Source organism: Podarcis muralis, chromosome 10 (assembly GCF_964188315.1).
Source record: "Podarcis muralis chromosome 10, rPodMur119.hap1.1, whole genome shotgun sequence".
Taxonomy (NCBI): domain Eukaryota; kingdom Metazoa; phylum Chordata; class Lepidosauria; order Squamata; family Lacertidae; genus Podarcis; species Podarcis muralis.
Genome location: NC_135664.1, coordinates 71,475,823 through 71,492,371, shown reverse-complemented (window position 1 = coordinate 71,492,371; position 16,549 = coordinate 71,475,823). Strand labels below are relative to the sequence as shown.

At 45.1% G+C, this 16,549-nt stretch overlaps 1 protein-coding gene across 1 annotated transcript in view; it reads right to left on the bottom strand.

Moving 5' to 3' along the window:
• The window catches only part of LOC114605516 (uncharacterized), a 54,991-nt gene that overhangs the window by 27,199 nt on the left and 11,243 nt on the right, over positions 1-16,549 (bottom strand). The window contains exons 4-6 of the mRNA XM_028746869.2: positions 8,772-8,880; positions 4,262-4,378; positions 2,222-2,283 (exon numbers count right to left, since the gene is read on the bottom strand). Of these exons, the coding sequence (XP_028602702.2) occupies positions 2,222-2,283; positions 4,262-4,378; positions 8,772-8,880 (288 nt within the window). The remainder of the gene's footprint in view (positions 1-2,221; positions 2,284-4,261; positions 4,379-8,771; positions 8,881-16,549) is intronic.

The following is a 16,549-nucleotide window of genomic DNA, read 5'->3' as shown; positions in this document are numbered from 1 at the left end:
TTGTGTTTTTTCGGGTTACGGATGCGCTGAAACCCAGAAGTACCAGAATGGGTTACTTCCGGGTTTCGGTGGTCACGCATGCGCAGAAGCACTAAATCACACTTTGCGCATGCGCAGAAGCTATTGGCAAAACCTATTGGTGTTTTGCAACTTTCTGACTAGTTGCAGGACCTTAGCCAGACCTAGGAGAGTAAACGCAGAATCCACGGAAGCAATTGGCAACTTGGCTGCAGACAGGATAGACGAAGCAGGAACCAGGAACTTGTAGTTAGGTGTTTATTATATACAGTGGACTGTTTACAGGAACAGAACACGGATCTTTTGCTAGCTCTCTCTGACACGACTCACAACTCCTACACTGACACACAGAACTCCGAACCTCTGAACTCCTGAACTAACACATTCCAGTTAGTGGGCCATTAATTATCACTCCCTTGAGAGAGCTTGACCAATCAGGGAGCTGTCTCCATGCCTCTGTTATCACCAGGCAGACTTACTCCTTCAGATTGCCTTCTGGCTGTCTGCCAAACCTTAATTGACTCTGTGTGAGTAGCTGCATGTACAGTTTCCCAACAGAAGCGCCGAATCGCAAGCTGAGTGTGCGCAGATGCGCCGCTGCGGGTTGTGAACGCTGCTGGTTGCGAATGTGCATCCTGCATGGATCACGTTCGCAACCCGAGCGTCCACTGTAGACTTAAGGGGATTTGCCAACGCACAACAAAACTAAACACAGCCGTACCTTTGTTTTCCAACAGTTTAGTTCTCGGACATTTTGGCTCCCAAACCCAGAAGTGAGTGTTCCGGTTTCCGAACGTTCTTTTGGAAGCCGAACGTCCGACGGGGCTTCCGATTGGCTGCAGGAGCTTCCTGCGGCCAATCGGAAGCCATGTTTTGGTTTCTGAACCCTTTGGAAGTTGGACGGACTTCCGGAACGGATTCCGTTTGACTCCCAAGGTACGGCTGTATAGGTTTTAAAACCGCATCCGAGGTGGTCTGCGCTGGAGGTGGTAGAGTCCTCACAAAGATGTGTTATCATTGCGCATTTCTTCTAATAAACATACCGTAGATTCCGGCGTATTAGGTGACAGGGCGTATAAGATGACCCCCCAACTTTTGCTGTTCAATTTTTGAGTTTTAGAGTTATAGAGTTTGAGCGCCGCCAGGGGCAGATCGCACACTCCTCCGCTGCCTCTGCCGCCGCAACAGCAGCAGCCCGAGGCGAGACGTTTGGCGGGCGGGCAGGCGAGCCCCACGCTCGGAAGGACTTTCTGCATTCCCTTCTGTGGGGAGGGAGGAGAAGCGAAGGCAGAAGGGGCGCCTCTGCTCACCGGCTCCCTCTCCTCCTTCCCAACGCATATACCCGGCATATAAGATGAGCCCCAACTTTTGGGGTGATTTTCCAGGGATAAAAAGTCATCTTGTATGCCGGAACATACGGTATTTTTGGAAGCAATTCTCTCCCCCCCCCCCTACTCTCATGTATTTTTGTACTGCTATTTTCAAATGGCTAAGCAATTTTTAAACAACGGTACAGAATTCGGAGAAGTGAACATTTCAAATGGCCTCAGTCCTGTATACCTGAAGGAGCGTCTCCACCTCCATCGTTCAGCCCGGACACTGAGGTCCAGCACCAAGGGCCTTCTGGCGGTTCCCTCATTGCGAAGTGAGGTTACAGGGAACCAGACAGAGGGCCTTCTCGGTGGTGGCGCCTGCCCTGTGGAACGCCCTCCCTTCAGATGTGAAGGAAATAAGCAGCTATCTTCTCTTTAAAAGACATCTGAAGGCAGCCCTGTTTAGGGAAGTTTTTAAAATTTAATGCTGTATTGTTTTTAACACTTGATTGGAAGCTGCCCAGAGTGGCTGGGGAAACTCAGCCAGATGGGCGGGCTATAAATAATTATTATTATTATTATTATTATTATTATTATTATTATTATTATTATTCAAAGGCCAGCTGTGCTTCGGCCTGCATATTATTTACAGAAGTGACCGTAAGGGGAGGACCGAAATCACCCCCCACCCCAGAGGAGCAGGCAGGTTTCACCTCGCAAGCCACGGACCCCCTTCTTCCCTCCCTCTGCCCTAAAGACACGCAGCTTCCTCAGCTGCCATTATTGACAGGCATCTCTCAAAAATGCCCGAAGTCGCAGTTCTGCAAAAATCAACGGATGCAGGCTGTGACCTGGACAGACGGCTGCCAGCTTCCGTTCGGGTCTCCTACCTTTTGAATGACTTTCCCAAACGGCCAGAGGAAATATCCCGCAAGTTTCCAACACAGCTTACCTGCGGAGGGGAGAAAGACAGGTGAGGTCCCGGAACAAAGAATGTAGGTGGGATAGGGCAAAGCGTTGAGCTGCCCCTTTCCGTTGTCTAGGGCATGATCCATTAGGCAAATGGGGCACTGCCCCACCAAGCTCGGTCCTCTGCCTTCTGCCAGCACCCCCCAAGCCCCCCCCCCCACTTTCCTTCTTAATTTAAACCAGCTCAGGGGGTGGTTCTTGTTGCCATCTTCTTCTTCTCCTTAAATCTCAGGGCTGCCCCTTGCAGAATGCGTCAAGGAAGAGGACAGGGACAAAAATCAGAATTTGCTGGCTCCGGCTATTATTGGCCAAGCACAGTGACAGATCTAAGTTTTTTGGGGGGCCTGGAGCTCCAACTGTCATGACCCGCCTCCCTTCTCAACCAGCAATGTGGTCTGGGTAACCCTTTGACGTTCTTCACTGCAGTTGCCCCACAAGAGATCAGCACATTTATTTTTCAAAAAATTAACAACTACATCTCAGATCTTGATTAAAATGGCTGTACAGTCATACCTTGGGTTACAAACGCTTTGGGTTGCGCGATTTCGGGTTGTGCAAGGCACTAAACCCAGAAGTACCGGAACCGGTTACTTCTGGGTTTTGGCGCTTGCGCATGAGCGCTAAATCACGCTTTGCGCATGCACAGAAGTGCCAAATTGCGACCCGCGCGTGCGCAGACACGTGGGTCGCGTGTTGTGAATGTTGCAGGTTGTGAACGTGCCTCCCGCATGGATCACGTTCACAACCTGAGCGTCCACTGTACTGGATTATCTCACATGCCAAAGTCACTGGGTTGAATAAAAACGTCCTGTGATTTATAGTTTTTGAGTTATGGGGTGGGATGAAAATGTGGGGAATGTTCTAGACATGCAGGATGCATCCTAGAAAGATGAAATAAACCGAGAAAAGACCACAGTCGATAGAATATTTCAGTTGAAACACCTACTATGCAAAGCACGTTTTACAAAATATTCCGACAATCTCAAACTCCGGGATTGTCAGAATTTATAGCACCAAAAATTAATCCGCTTGAGTCATGCGATTCAAATTGGGTCAACCAGACAGTTCAGCTTGATTTGTTTCACAGTAGATCTCTGCCTTCCATACTATGACTCCCAACAGCCACTAGCCGCCACTGGCAAGATCCCATCTGGGATAATGGGCGTGGTGCATGCAAGACTCAGGCTTTACCTCGCAGCAAGAAAACCAGCTACATCGCATTAGGTTAGCCTGACTATTCCCAGCCACTAAGGCGAAAATTAGGCTGTTGGTCACATTACTTCTGGCTTTCTGGGGCAGATTTCCTTTTTAAAAAAATTACCTATTTCATAAAATGTATGTACTTCTTGATAGATATTCTTAAAAATAAAAAAAAAAACCTCGAAGTAGTTTAGAAAGAGAATAAAAGAATACAGTTATCCCTCGTGTTGTGTTAGGTTCATGTTGTGTCTTTTCGGCTTGCGAACACGGCAAACCCAGAAGTATATAATTCCGGATTTCGCCTTGCGCGCACACACAGAAGCGTTCTGTGCGCTTTGCACATGTGCAGAAGCGCCGCTCTAGTTGCGGACTTTCTGGGGTGCGAACGGCACCCCGGAACAGATCGTGTCCGCAACTACAGGTACCACTGCACAATTATTGGCCAAAATGTTAAAATATTCAAACTGGTTAAAACAGACATCAACATCCAACATATGTGCCTGCTTTGTATCAATAGGCAGGGAGTTCCAAAGTCCGAACGCTGCCAAACTAGACGACCGAGTTCTTACAAACATACCTGTCCTTAATCTTCCACTCATCCATTGTTTTTGCCTCTTCAGTCCCTCCCTCCTCCCCGAAACTGGATCTTGAACATGAGCGCAGCCGCAACTGCTTTTCGTATGCTCTGAGATTCCTGGGCTTGGACTAGAAGACCCTGAGGTCCCAATTCTACAATTTTATGCTAAGGCCCCTGAACTCACCGTAGGGCACCCCCAGGATGGTGAGGAACATCAGGACGGAGACCAGGACGTAGAGCAAGGACAGCCACCATCCGAAACAGAGGAGGTAGAAAAGGTTTCCACATGTCAGCATAGAGCCTAGGTAGAAGATTCGTTTTTTAAAACACACAAAGTCTATCCCAGACTCGCATTTCCCTCGTCCCCTTCCTTCAGACGCAGAGGACTTTGGAGGGTAAGGCCTCAAGGATGCACAGGAGAGAGGAGGGGACCTTAACCAAAAAGTCTTTTCATCCAACTTAAATCTCTCGCTAGTCGTAAATGAGAAAACCACTGGAAACGATAACCTTCCCCTGTTAACTTTCCCCTTGTTTTAATTTTACAACCTTCTTGACTCCACTCTAATAACTCTTGATAAGTTAGCGGTTTCTCTTTACCAACCTCCTCTTTTCTATGAAAAGCTTCTTGTGGTGAAATCCATTCGGGTGTCTTTGGACATATTCTAGGTTCATATTTATTCCAAATTCTTAATCAGATTTTTGAAATCCACATCAGCTTTGACTTTACTGCCCCACAAATATCCACGCCATTCAAACCTTAAATCATGTGCTTCTAAGTTCTAGAGTCTCTTGTTTTTCAGTGTCACCCCCTCCTTCATCCACACCAAACAAGAAGCCACAAAATACAATTTCAGGTCAGGTAAACCCAACCCTCCCCTTTCCTTTGAATCCTACAATGCTTTAATTTTGACTCTCGGTCATCCCATCCTGTCTCCCGCCATAGAATTTTAGAAAAATCTTTTTGCCATTGTTGAAACGGTGAATCATTAGCCGAAATAGGTATTGTTGGAAATAAAAACGTCATTCTAGGCAGAACATTCACCTTTATCACTGAGATTCTACCCAACAACGATAATTTTAGCATCTCCCATCTTGACATATCTCTTTTTGATTTCGGCCGATGTCTTAACATAGCTATTTTGAAACAACACACAATTCGTACTTGTCATAGTAGTACCCAAGTATTTTAATTCTTTTTGATTTGGAAACCCTGTTTTCTCCATCAAAACGTTCTGATCTTCTGTTGTCATATTCTTTGTTAATATTTTTGTTTTCTGGTCATTAACCTTTAAGCCTGCTAACATACCAAAATCATTTACTTCATAAGAATCTCCATTCCCTGCAGCAAATTTCCCAGAACTAATATCAGGTCATCAGCAAAGGCCCATAACTTTCTTTTTCAATCTTTATTCCCATAATTCTCGCATCTTCCAAGACTTCCAAGACCAGAATGAAAGGTAATGGGGTCAATGGACACTTTTGCTTTGTCGCCTTCTGTTCTCTCACAGGGTTTTGTCAATTTCCCATTAACAATTATCTGGGCTGTCTGTGATTTGTAAATCATTTTTACCCATTTAATAAAGTTATCACCAAAGTTCATTTCCTGCAGTGCTTTAAATAAAAATACCCAATTCACCTTGTCAAAGGCTTTTTCTGCATCCAAAAAAATCAAAGCAGCTCGTTTCTTGTGGCAATTCAGATATTCCAAAGCATCTAACATATTTCTGACATTATCTCTTACCTGTCTTTTAGGCAGGAATTCACAGTGATCATGATGAATTGAATCCTGCAAAATCTTTTTTAACCTTTCTGACAAAATTGATGTAAGTAACTTATAATCATTGTTCAGTAAGGAAATCGGTCGGTGGTTTTTCACCAAAGTCAAGTCCTGAGGCTCTATAGGTATAAGTGTAATAATTATAATAATATAATAATAATTTATTATTTATATCCTGCCCATCTGGCTGGGCTTCCCCAGCCACTCTGGGCGGCTTCCAAAAAAATATTAAAATACTGTAATACATCAAACATTGAAAGCTTCACTAAACAGGGCTGCCTTCAGATGTCTGCTAAAACTCTGGTAGTTGTTGTTCTCTTTGACATCTGGTGGGAGGGAGTTCCACAGGACGGGCGCTGCTACCGAGAAGGTAGCCCCACGTAGAGCGCATTGCAGTAGTCCATGCGGGAGATAACCAGAGCATACATCACTCTGGCAAGACAGTCCGCGGGCAGAGAGGGTCTCATCCTGCGTACCAGGTGGAGGTGGGAGACAGCTGTCCTGGACACAAAGTTGACCTGCGCCTCTATGGACAGCTCTCAGTCCAAAATGACTCCCAGGCTGCGTACCTGGTCCTTCAGGGGCACAGTTAACCCATTCAGGACCAGGGAGTCCCCCACACCTGCCCGCCCCCTGTTCCCCAAGAACAGTACTTCTGTCTTGTCAGGATTCAACCTCAATCTGTTAGCCGCCATCCATCCTCCAACCGCCTCCAGACACTCACACAGGACCTTCACCGCCTTCACTGGGTCTGATTTAAAGGAGAGGTAGAGCTGGGTATCATCTGCATACCCAGCCCAAACCCCCTGATGATCTCTCCCAGCGGCTGCATGTTGGCCTCTCTCTGACTATCTGGAATCTTACCGCTCTGTAAAATATTGTTCATTGTCCATTGAAAGGGTTGTAAAAGTATATCTTCAAAAGACTTATGGTAAGAAGCCAAGAGTCCTTCTGGTCCAGTACCTTTCCTTTCTGAACTTTTTTGATGGCATCACATAATTACTGAACAGTTACAGGGTCATTCATTATTTGTCTTTGAGAGTCTTAATCTTTGGTAAATGCTATCTCTGTAAGTATTCATCTGTCTGTGTGCTTTGTTTTGTTTTTTGAAAAAAGAGATTATTTGACCTATACAGTGGTGCCTCGCAAGACGAAATTAATTCGTTCCGCGAGTTTTGTCGTCTTGCGATTTTTTTCGTCTTGCGAAGCACGGTGTCGGAAAAGTTTTGGAAAAGCTTCAAAAATCACCAAAGTCTTCAAAAACCTCAAAAAAGGCTACCACACCGCGTTCTATGAGTTGCTCCTCGAAGTCAAGTCGCAACTGTATTAACGGTGTTAAGAAAAAGGAAACAAACTTGCAAGACGTTTCCGTCTTGCGAAGCAAGCCCATAGGGAAAATCGTCTTGCGAAGCAGCTCAAAAAACAAAAATCCCTTTCGTCTAGCGAGTTTTCCGTCTTGCAAGGCATTCGTCTTGCGAGGTAACACTGTATACAACTTAGACTAATATTGGTGAAATACTTTTTCATATTTGTCTTCTTATCTGTTATTACAGCAATTGTAATTCTGTGGACAGAATAGGGTCTTCAAGGCAACTCTCAGCTCGAACAGTTCCCAGGGTTCTTTGGGGGAAACCATGACTTTTTATAGTTGTGGGATACTACTTTTAACTATATATGCAGGTAGAGACCTTTTCGGGTTGCTACAGGACAGTGGAATTTTCCAGTGCTGGCCCTCAAACAATTAAAACTCTCCAGATAACATTTGCCCGGTGGCTAACTCATGTTTGAGGATTTCAACTAAGTACTAGGAAGAGCTTCCTAGCAGTTTGGCGGAAGAGGTTGCCTTGGGACGAGGTGGACTCTTCATCAGTCAAGGTTTTGAAGAAGGCTGGACGGTCAACCTATGAGGGAAGCTGTATCTGTGGATTCTCTGCATTGGCAGAGGGGCAGCGTGGATGATCTTTGGACTCACAGCTGTCCACGGAGGAGCAGGTCAATTCTGTGTCCAGGACAGCTGTCTACCAGCTCCATCTGGTACGCAGGATGAGACCCTACCTGCCCGCACACTGTCTCGCCAGAGTGGTGCATGCTCTAGTTATCTCCCGCTTGGACTACTGCAATGCGCTCTACGTGGGGCTACCTTTGAAGGTGACCCGGAAACTACAACTAATCCAGAATGCAGCAGCTAGACTGGTGACTGGGAGCGGCCGCCGAGACCACATAACACCATTCCTGAAAGACCTACATTAGCTCCCAGTACATTTCCGAGCACAATTCAAAGTGTTGGTGCTGACCTTGAAAGCCCTAAATGGCCTCAGAACAGTAGACCTGAAGGAGCGTCTCCACCCCCATCATTCTGCCCGGACACTGAGGTCCAGCGCCAAGGGCCTTCTGGCGGTTCCCTCCCTACAAGAAGCAAGGTTGCAGGGAATCAGGCAGAGGGCCTTCTCGGTGGTGGCGCCTGCCCTGTGGAACACCCTCCCATTAGATGTCAAGGAAATAAACAACTATCTGACTTTTAGTAGCCATTTTAAGGCAGCCCTATTTATGGAAGCTTTTAATATTTGATGAATTATTGTATTTTAATATTTTGCTAGAAGCCACCCAGAGTGGCTGGGGAAACTTAGCCAGATGAGTGGTGTATAAATATTATTACTGTTGTTGTTGTTGATGATGATGTTGTACCTTCACAATTCTACTAGCATTTGAGATCTTTCAACAGAGTTTTATATGCACTTTTCCCCACGTATTTTTTAAAATGGGAGCGTTTAATGGAGAAAGTGGGGTAAAAGTTTCATCCAAGAAGTCCGTCCTTCAGCAAGATACAAGAGCATTGGCCTCTTAAAAAAACACCAAGCCCTTCTTGATGTTTATGTCCAGCTGATTGTTAGGCAAGGTATTTATTTATATTTTTTACCTGCAGGGCTTTTAATTATGTTCAGGTCAGAGTACAGCTCCTTCACGATTTCCGAGCGGTCTTCCCAGGGCCTGGCTGTCACGTGGCTCTTCCATTTCTTAAAGCCAAACTGCAGGAGAGAGAAAGAGGTTGTCTGTTACAGGGACATCTATTAAAGCTACTTAAAGCTCCGTTAGGGATGCGGGTGGCGCTGTGGGTTAAACCACAGAGCCTAGGACTTCCTGATCAGAAGGTCGGCGGTTCGAATCCTCGCAACGGGGTGAGCTCCCGTTGCTCGGTCCCTGCTCCTGCCAACCTAGCAGTTTGAAAGCACCTCAAAGTGCAAGTAGATAAATAGGTACCACTCCGGCAGGAAAGTAAACGACGTTTCCGTGCGCTGCTCTGGTTCGCCAGAAGTGGCTTGGTCATGCTGGCCACATGGCCCGGAAGCTGTACGCCGGCTCCCTCAGCCAGTAAAGCGAGACGAGCGCCCCAACCCCAGAGTCGGCCACGACTGGACCTAATGGTCAGGGGTCCCTTTACCTTTAACTTTTAAAGCTACGTTTCATCACCAAGCCCTTTCTGGGAACTATAGTTCTAGGAGAGAGGTTCTAGGTTCTCAAACTACAATTTCTGGGACTCTTGAGCGGGGAAGCCATGGCTGTTTGAAAGTGATGTTCCCATGAATGTCTGCAGGAAGCCAAAGGGAGATACTGCCCTGCCTCCCACCCCCCGGTTGATGAATCATGATCTCAAGAACCCTGGCTTTATTTTTTTCAAATAAAGAGTTAAGTTTCTAGCATTTGTAGAACCCAAGATATGAGGCAAGCGAGGGAAACTAACCTGCTCCCCCCCAAAAAAACTCATTTATTTATTTATAAAAAATATTTATGTGCCGCCGTATCAAAGAAATATATCAACATTGTTTACAACAGAGTAAAAGCTTAAAAACAAGTTAAAAGCAAACAGCAGTAAGATCACTGTGGGGTGTGCACTCTTAATTGCCTACGTAGGCCTTGAGAAACAGAAAAGGTTTCAGCGGGCGTTTAAAAGTTGGCACAGACAGCGTCTGCTGAATCTCCAGTGGCAGAGAGTTCCACAGGACCGGGCCAGCGACGCTAAAGGCTCGGTTTCTTGTCATTGTTGTTATCAAATGAGCCTCACCAATGTAGGGGAATAACCTGAGACCGTCCTGCAGATAATCAGGCTAGGATATAAGGGTTCTGGCAGTCCCTGGATTAATACATAAACCTTGAATCCAGCTGGGTAGCAGATGGACGGTCAATGCAGCTGTTTTAACAACCGTGTCAGCTGTTCTCAACAAGAAGCTCCCGTCAGCAATTTGGGCGCAGCATTCTGCACCAGCTGGAGTGTCTGAATCAGACCAAAGGGCAGCATTGCAGTAATCCAGCCTCAAAGTTACCAGGTGCATGAACTGAGCGTTCCCAACTGCTAACCTACAGACTCCAAAAACTCAATTATCTGGGTCTCTGGTCCCCCTCAGTTTTCGCCTTACTTAAACTGCACCCCCCATCGTTCTCAATGTACTCAAACTGGATCCTGGAGCACTGAGCAGACATGGTGGGGTCTCCAGGAAAGAGCAGAAAACCAAAAACCTACCCCGCTGCGCAGAAATGTTGAGGTCATTTTAGTCCATGTTTGTCTAGCAGCTCCATGTGGTAAGCAGGCTGAGACCCCACCTGTCTCGCCAGAGTGCTGCATGCTCTGGTTATCTCCCGCTTGGACCACTGCAATGCGCTCTATGTGGGGCTACCTTTGAAGGTGACCCGGAAACTACAACAAATCCAGAATGTGGCAGCTGGACTGGTGACTGGGAGTGGCAGCCAAGACCATATAACACCAGTCTTGAAAGACCTACATTGGCTCCCAGTACGTTTCCGAGCATAATTCAAAGTGTTGGTACTGACCTTGAAAGCCCTAAACGGCCTCGGTCCCGTATACCTGAAGGAGTGTCTCCACCCCCATCGTCCAGCTGGACACTGAGGTCCAGCACTGAGGGCCTTCTGGTGGTTCCCTCCTTGCGAGAAGTGAGGCTGCAGGGAACCAGGAAGAGGGCCTTCTCGGTAGTGGCGCCCGCCCTGTGGAACGCCCTCCCATCAGATGTCAAGGAAATAAACAACTATCTGACGTTTAGAAGACACCTGAAGGCAGCCCTATATCGGGAAGTTTTTAATGTCTGATGTTTTACCATTTTTTATATGTGCTGTAAACTGCCCAGGGGACGCAGGTGGTGCTGTGGGTTAAACCACAGAGCCTAGGATTTGCCGATCAGAAGGTCGGCGGTTAGAATCCCCGCGACGGGGTGAGCTCCCGTTGCTCGGTCCCTGCTCCTGCCAGCCTAGCAGTTCGAAAGCACGCCAGTGCAAGTAGATAAATAGGTACCGCTCCGGCAGGAAAGTAAACAGCATTTTCGTGCGCTGCTGTGGTTCTCCAGAAGCAGCTTAGTCATGCTGGCCACATGACCCGGAAGCTGTACACTGGCTCCCTCGGCCAACAAAGCGAGATGAGCGCCGCAACCCCAGAGTCAGCCACGACTGGCTCTAATGGTCAGGGTCCCTTTACCTTTTAAGCTGCCCAGAGTTATTATTAAAGTGCTTTGCCATTTTCCCTTAACCTTCCTGCTTGATCTTTTTGCAAACCATTTTGAGGATTGCTGCTGCTGTTTGCAACAAAGCGGTGTGTATATTTTGAGAAATAACTGAATAAGAAGAGCCTGCGGGATCGGACAGCAACGATGGCAGCAAGGACGTTTTGCAGCTGGAGGCGAAACAAAAAATGACCCCGCCCCCCCGCCACCTTCTCCTCTTTTTGTGCAGCCCACCCCCCTGCAAGCTGAAGGCAACAAAGGGAGAAATAGGAGGCTAGAGAGAAGGGGGGCAGCAGCAGTGTGGATCTGCCGCCTGAGGCAACTGCCACACCTCACCTCGCAGTTGTGCCGGCTCTACGATACAATCATCTTTATTGTCATTGTCCCATACAGAACAACGAAATTGAAAAATCTACGTCAGACATTCAAAAACCAACAAGCCTGCTATCCCAGCCTGGTTAGCCCCTAAAAACTCTGATACCCCATTTTTAAATACAATATACTCCCACAGAGAGTACCTTACACTGCGTTTAAAACCAAAATCGCATTTGGATAGAAACTGTTTCTCAGGCGGTCAGTCCTAGTCTTTATAACCCTGTACCTTCTTTCCAGAAGGCAGAAGCTGAAAGAGATCATTTCTGAGGTGCGCACTATCCTGCGCTATCTCTGCAGCTTTCTTATGGCACCTGGAAGCATAGGTTTGATCCAAGGTGGGAAGAGGGCACCCAATTATTCTCTCCACAGTCTTCACAACCCTGGACAGCATTGTTTTTTCCCTGACCGTGCAGCTCCCAAACCACACACACAGACCATAAGTTAATACACTCTCCACTTCCGGTCGGTGCCAGCGCTTAATGGCGGTCCTACCTCCGAGCTCCGGAGAAGGACTGCTCCGCAAGTTCGGGTCTTACCCGCTACGGCGAGTGGGGGACCCCTAAAATCTCAGGCGCGGAAGCCTGAGAGCAAGGAGACTCGGTGGGCACCTTTGCGCCCCCCGGTACTGTGAAAGAGCCTTTTTAAAGGCTCCGGAGCGGCATCGGGAGTGAGCGCGGTGCTGAGAGTCGCTACCCAGCCTGCGGAGTGAAGCCGCGTCGCCATTAGCGGAGAGCGCCGATTCCTTCCTGAAAAGAAAATCTGGACTGGATTCCCGTGAGTAAGAAGGGGAAAAAAAAATTAGGAACCTTTAAAAATTGAAAATTTGGCTGAAAACGGGAGGGCAAAAAATAAGGAAGTCTGCCCCCCCCGGACTGCAGGAATTTAAAGCAACGAAAGACCTCGCTGCAGTTATTAGAAACTTAGTTGCGAACTGTCAAACCTGAGCTGTCAAAAGTATCTCTCCCTTCCAGATTGGCAGGAGAAGGGGGGAAAAAAGACAGTCTTGTGAAGATACTTTTAATTTAAAGGGAAACAAAGTTTTTCACTGCTCTGATCCCCGGGACGACCTGCCAGGACTTAACACCGGGAAAACTGTTCTTTAAAACAGCTTTGAAGTGGATATAGACTATACCTTAAATGGTGGAAAAATTTTAAGACATTTAAGATTTAAATGGGACTTTGTTACTGATATTGGACTAACCAAATTTAAATTGGAGAAAAAGTTTTTCAACTTTAATGGCGGACTTGAGATTTTCTACATCCGGCTTTCTGTCTCTTTGTTGTTTCTAACTTGGAAACTTTTAACTGCTCCCTCTTGAGGGCTAAGAGGGAAAAATTGTAAAGTAACTGATTAATACTGGGATTTTCCATTGCAAGTTTTTCCTGTGAGAACGGCCTTGGGATATGAGTGGCACGGCAGAGGAGATAAGAACCAGATCTAAAGCTAAACTAACACAAAAGAAAAGAGGCTCAATCTCTGGCAACACAGTGCCTGCACCAGACAGTGTGACAGCAGCATCAATGGAACCTATGACACAGGCACTGCTTAAAATAAATCAATCCCTTGAGGCCTTAACAAAGCAATCAGCAGAAAATTCAAAGAAATTGACAGAACTTACAGCAAGATTGGATCTGAATACCACATCAGTGGCAACAAATACAGAATCTATAAATAGACTGATTCAGGAATCTTCAGAAACAAGGAAAATTGCAGAGAGTGCAAAATCTGTCGCAGGTGAGACACAGGAAAGACTTGTGCCGATTGAGAAAAAGGTGAATGAGCATGAAGCGGCCCTCTCCTTACTGGAATTACAACGGAAAGAACGAAATCTGAAATTTAGACAGGTTCCAGAGAAAGAAGAGGACAATCTGGCGGAATTTCTCACAGAGGCAATTCTGGAAAATTGGCAAGGAGATCTGGAGGAAGATGAAGTGGGGATAACAACTGCTTTCAGACTTGGTAGAAAGCAAAGCAAGAAGTCAAGGGATTGTCTGATCACCTTTAGAACCAAAGAGGAAAGAGACAAGATACTGAACCTTCACTATCAAAAAGCTTTGGTGATTGGAAACATTCAAGTCCAAATCTTTAAGGACATCCCTAAATACATCTTGGAAGTGAGGACTTTTTATAGAGATCTTGCCAATTTGCTGAGGAAGAATTTCATACCCTTCAGGTGGGAATTCCCACAGGGGTTGTCCTTTAACTACAAAGGGAAGAAAGTAAGAATAAGAACAGTACAGGAGAAAGAGCACTTTTTGGAGAGAAACCTAGAGGACCTACAGAAAGGTACGGTGGACTCGGCAAGAGAAGGACAAGGATTAACACCAGAAGGAGGAGGGCTAACGGACATTGCAAATCTATCATTTGGACTACCACAATTGCCAACTGAAGAGGAAGAAAAACTTGGAGCAGTCGGAGGATCAAACATCTAACAAACAAAATGTCTCTGCAACTTCTAAGCTGGAATTGCAATGGTTTGAACCACCCCAGAAAAAAACGACAGGTTTTCCACATTTTGAAAAGGGAACAACTGGATCTGATATGTCTACAGGAAACTCACATAACTAGAGCACACAGAAAATTGTTGGTGAACAAAAGACTGGGACAAGAATTTATATCTTCCGATAAAGTAAAAAAGAGAGGAGTAGTGATTTATGCAAAGGAAAAATTGGACCCAAAGCTAAAATTTAAGGATGAAGAAGGAAGATACCTGGCAATTGAAGTACAGATCCAGGGGGAAAAATATTTGATAATTGGAGTGTATGCACCAAATGATGGGAAGGCAGAATTTTTTAAGAAGTTGCATGAGACTTTACTAGATTATTTCGACTGCAAAATAATAATGATGGGGGACATGAATGGAGTGGTTTCTACAAATATGGACAAGGCACAAAGACAGACAATATCTAAAGAAGGAAGATTACCAAAGACTTTCTTCGAGATGACGGAAAATATGGACTTGATTGATATCTGGAGAACAAAGAATCCTCTCGAGAGAGAGGGAACTTTTTTCTCGGAATCTAAAATGACATGGACGAGAATCGACCAAATCTGGGTATCTAGTGTGATGGCTACAAAGATTAAAAAAGTAGAAATCTGCCCAAAAACCTGCTCCGACCATAATGCCGTAAAGATGGAAATGAAAATGACAACAACTGGATCCTTTAGATGGAGAATGAATGACTCCCTATTTAGAGATGAACAATTCTGTATAAAGGCCCTAAAGACATTGAAAGATTACTTCGAGATAAATTTGAGAACAGATGTGGAAAAAAGAACAATTTGGGACGCAAGTAAAGCCGTGATGAGAGGCTTCCTGATACAACAGAATTCAATCAAGAGGAAAAAGCAAAATGAAAGGAAAGAAAGAATTTTAGAAAAAATGAAGGAAGGAGAAAAGAAACTGAGGTCAAAACCAAAGTCTCAAGAAATTTTGAGAGAAATAAAATATTATCAGACGCAATATATGGAACTGACAAATCAAGAGATAGAATGGAAAATTAAACAAATGAGACAAAGGACTTTTGAGTCTGCAGACAAGTGTGGGAAGCTCCTTGCATGGCAATTGAAAAAGAGACAAAAATTGAACACAGTTACTTGTTTGGAGATAGAGGGAAAGAATGTTCATAAGCCAAATGAGATAAGTAACTGTTTCCAAAGTTTTTTTAGGAAATTATACACACAAGGGCCAGGAAATGAACAAGAAATAGAAGAATTTCTTAAAAATTATGGACTACCGAAAATTCCAGAACAGGGCAAGTTGATTTTGAATGAGAAAATAACAGAACAGGAAATAGAGGAGGCCATTCAAAAGGCACAACTGGGAAAGTCTCCAGGACCAGACGGACTGACGGCTAGATATTATAAAGCTTTGAGAGAAGGTTTAGTGCAACCACTAAAAGAAGTTTGCAATGAAATATTGGAGGGGAAAAAGGCACCTGAAACGTGGAAAGAGGCTTTTATCTCACTTATACCAAAGACCGAGACTGAAAAGAACCAGGTTAAGAACTACCGCCCGATATCATTATTAAATGTGGATTACAAAATTTTTGCAGACATTTTAGCAAAAAGACTGAAGAAAGTATTGACAGGTGAGATTCATAAGGATCAATCTGGCTTTCTCCCGGGTAGACACATGTCTGACAATGTGAGGAACATAATAGACATTGTGGAACTGTTGGAAATGAACATTAACAGAAAAGCGGTTTTGATTTTTGTGGACGCGGAGAAAGCCTTTGACAATATTTGTTGGAGTTTTATGAAAAAGAATCTCCAAGGGATGGGGGTAGGCCAAGGTTTTGAAAATGGTATAGGTGCAATTTATTCTGAGCAGAAGGCAAAGCTAATTGTGAACAATGTGGTAACGGAAGAGATAGCCATAGAGAAAGGAACACGACAGGGATGTCCTATTTCCCCCCTACTTTTTATACTGGTTCTGGAGGTTTTGTTAAATATGATTAGAAAGGACCAGTTGGTTAAAGGAATTCAGGTCGGAGTGAGAGAGTATAAATTAAGGGCATTTGCAGATGACCTAGTTTTGACTTTACAACAGCCAATCACTAGCACAAAAAGAGTTTTAGAACTGATCGAGATATTTGGTCAAGTTGCAGGATTTAAGCTGAACAAACAAAAAACTAAAGTTTTGGAAAAAAACCTAACAAATGAAGAAAAAGAGACATTCCAGAAGGAAACAGGTTTGGAGATAGCAAAAAAAGTGAAGTACCTGGGGGTGAATTTGACATCGAAAAATGTGAATCTTTTTAAAGACAATTATGATAAATGTTGGACAGAAGTTAAGAAAGATTTAGACATATG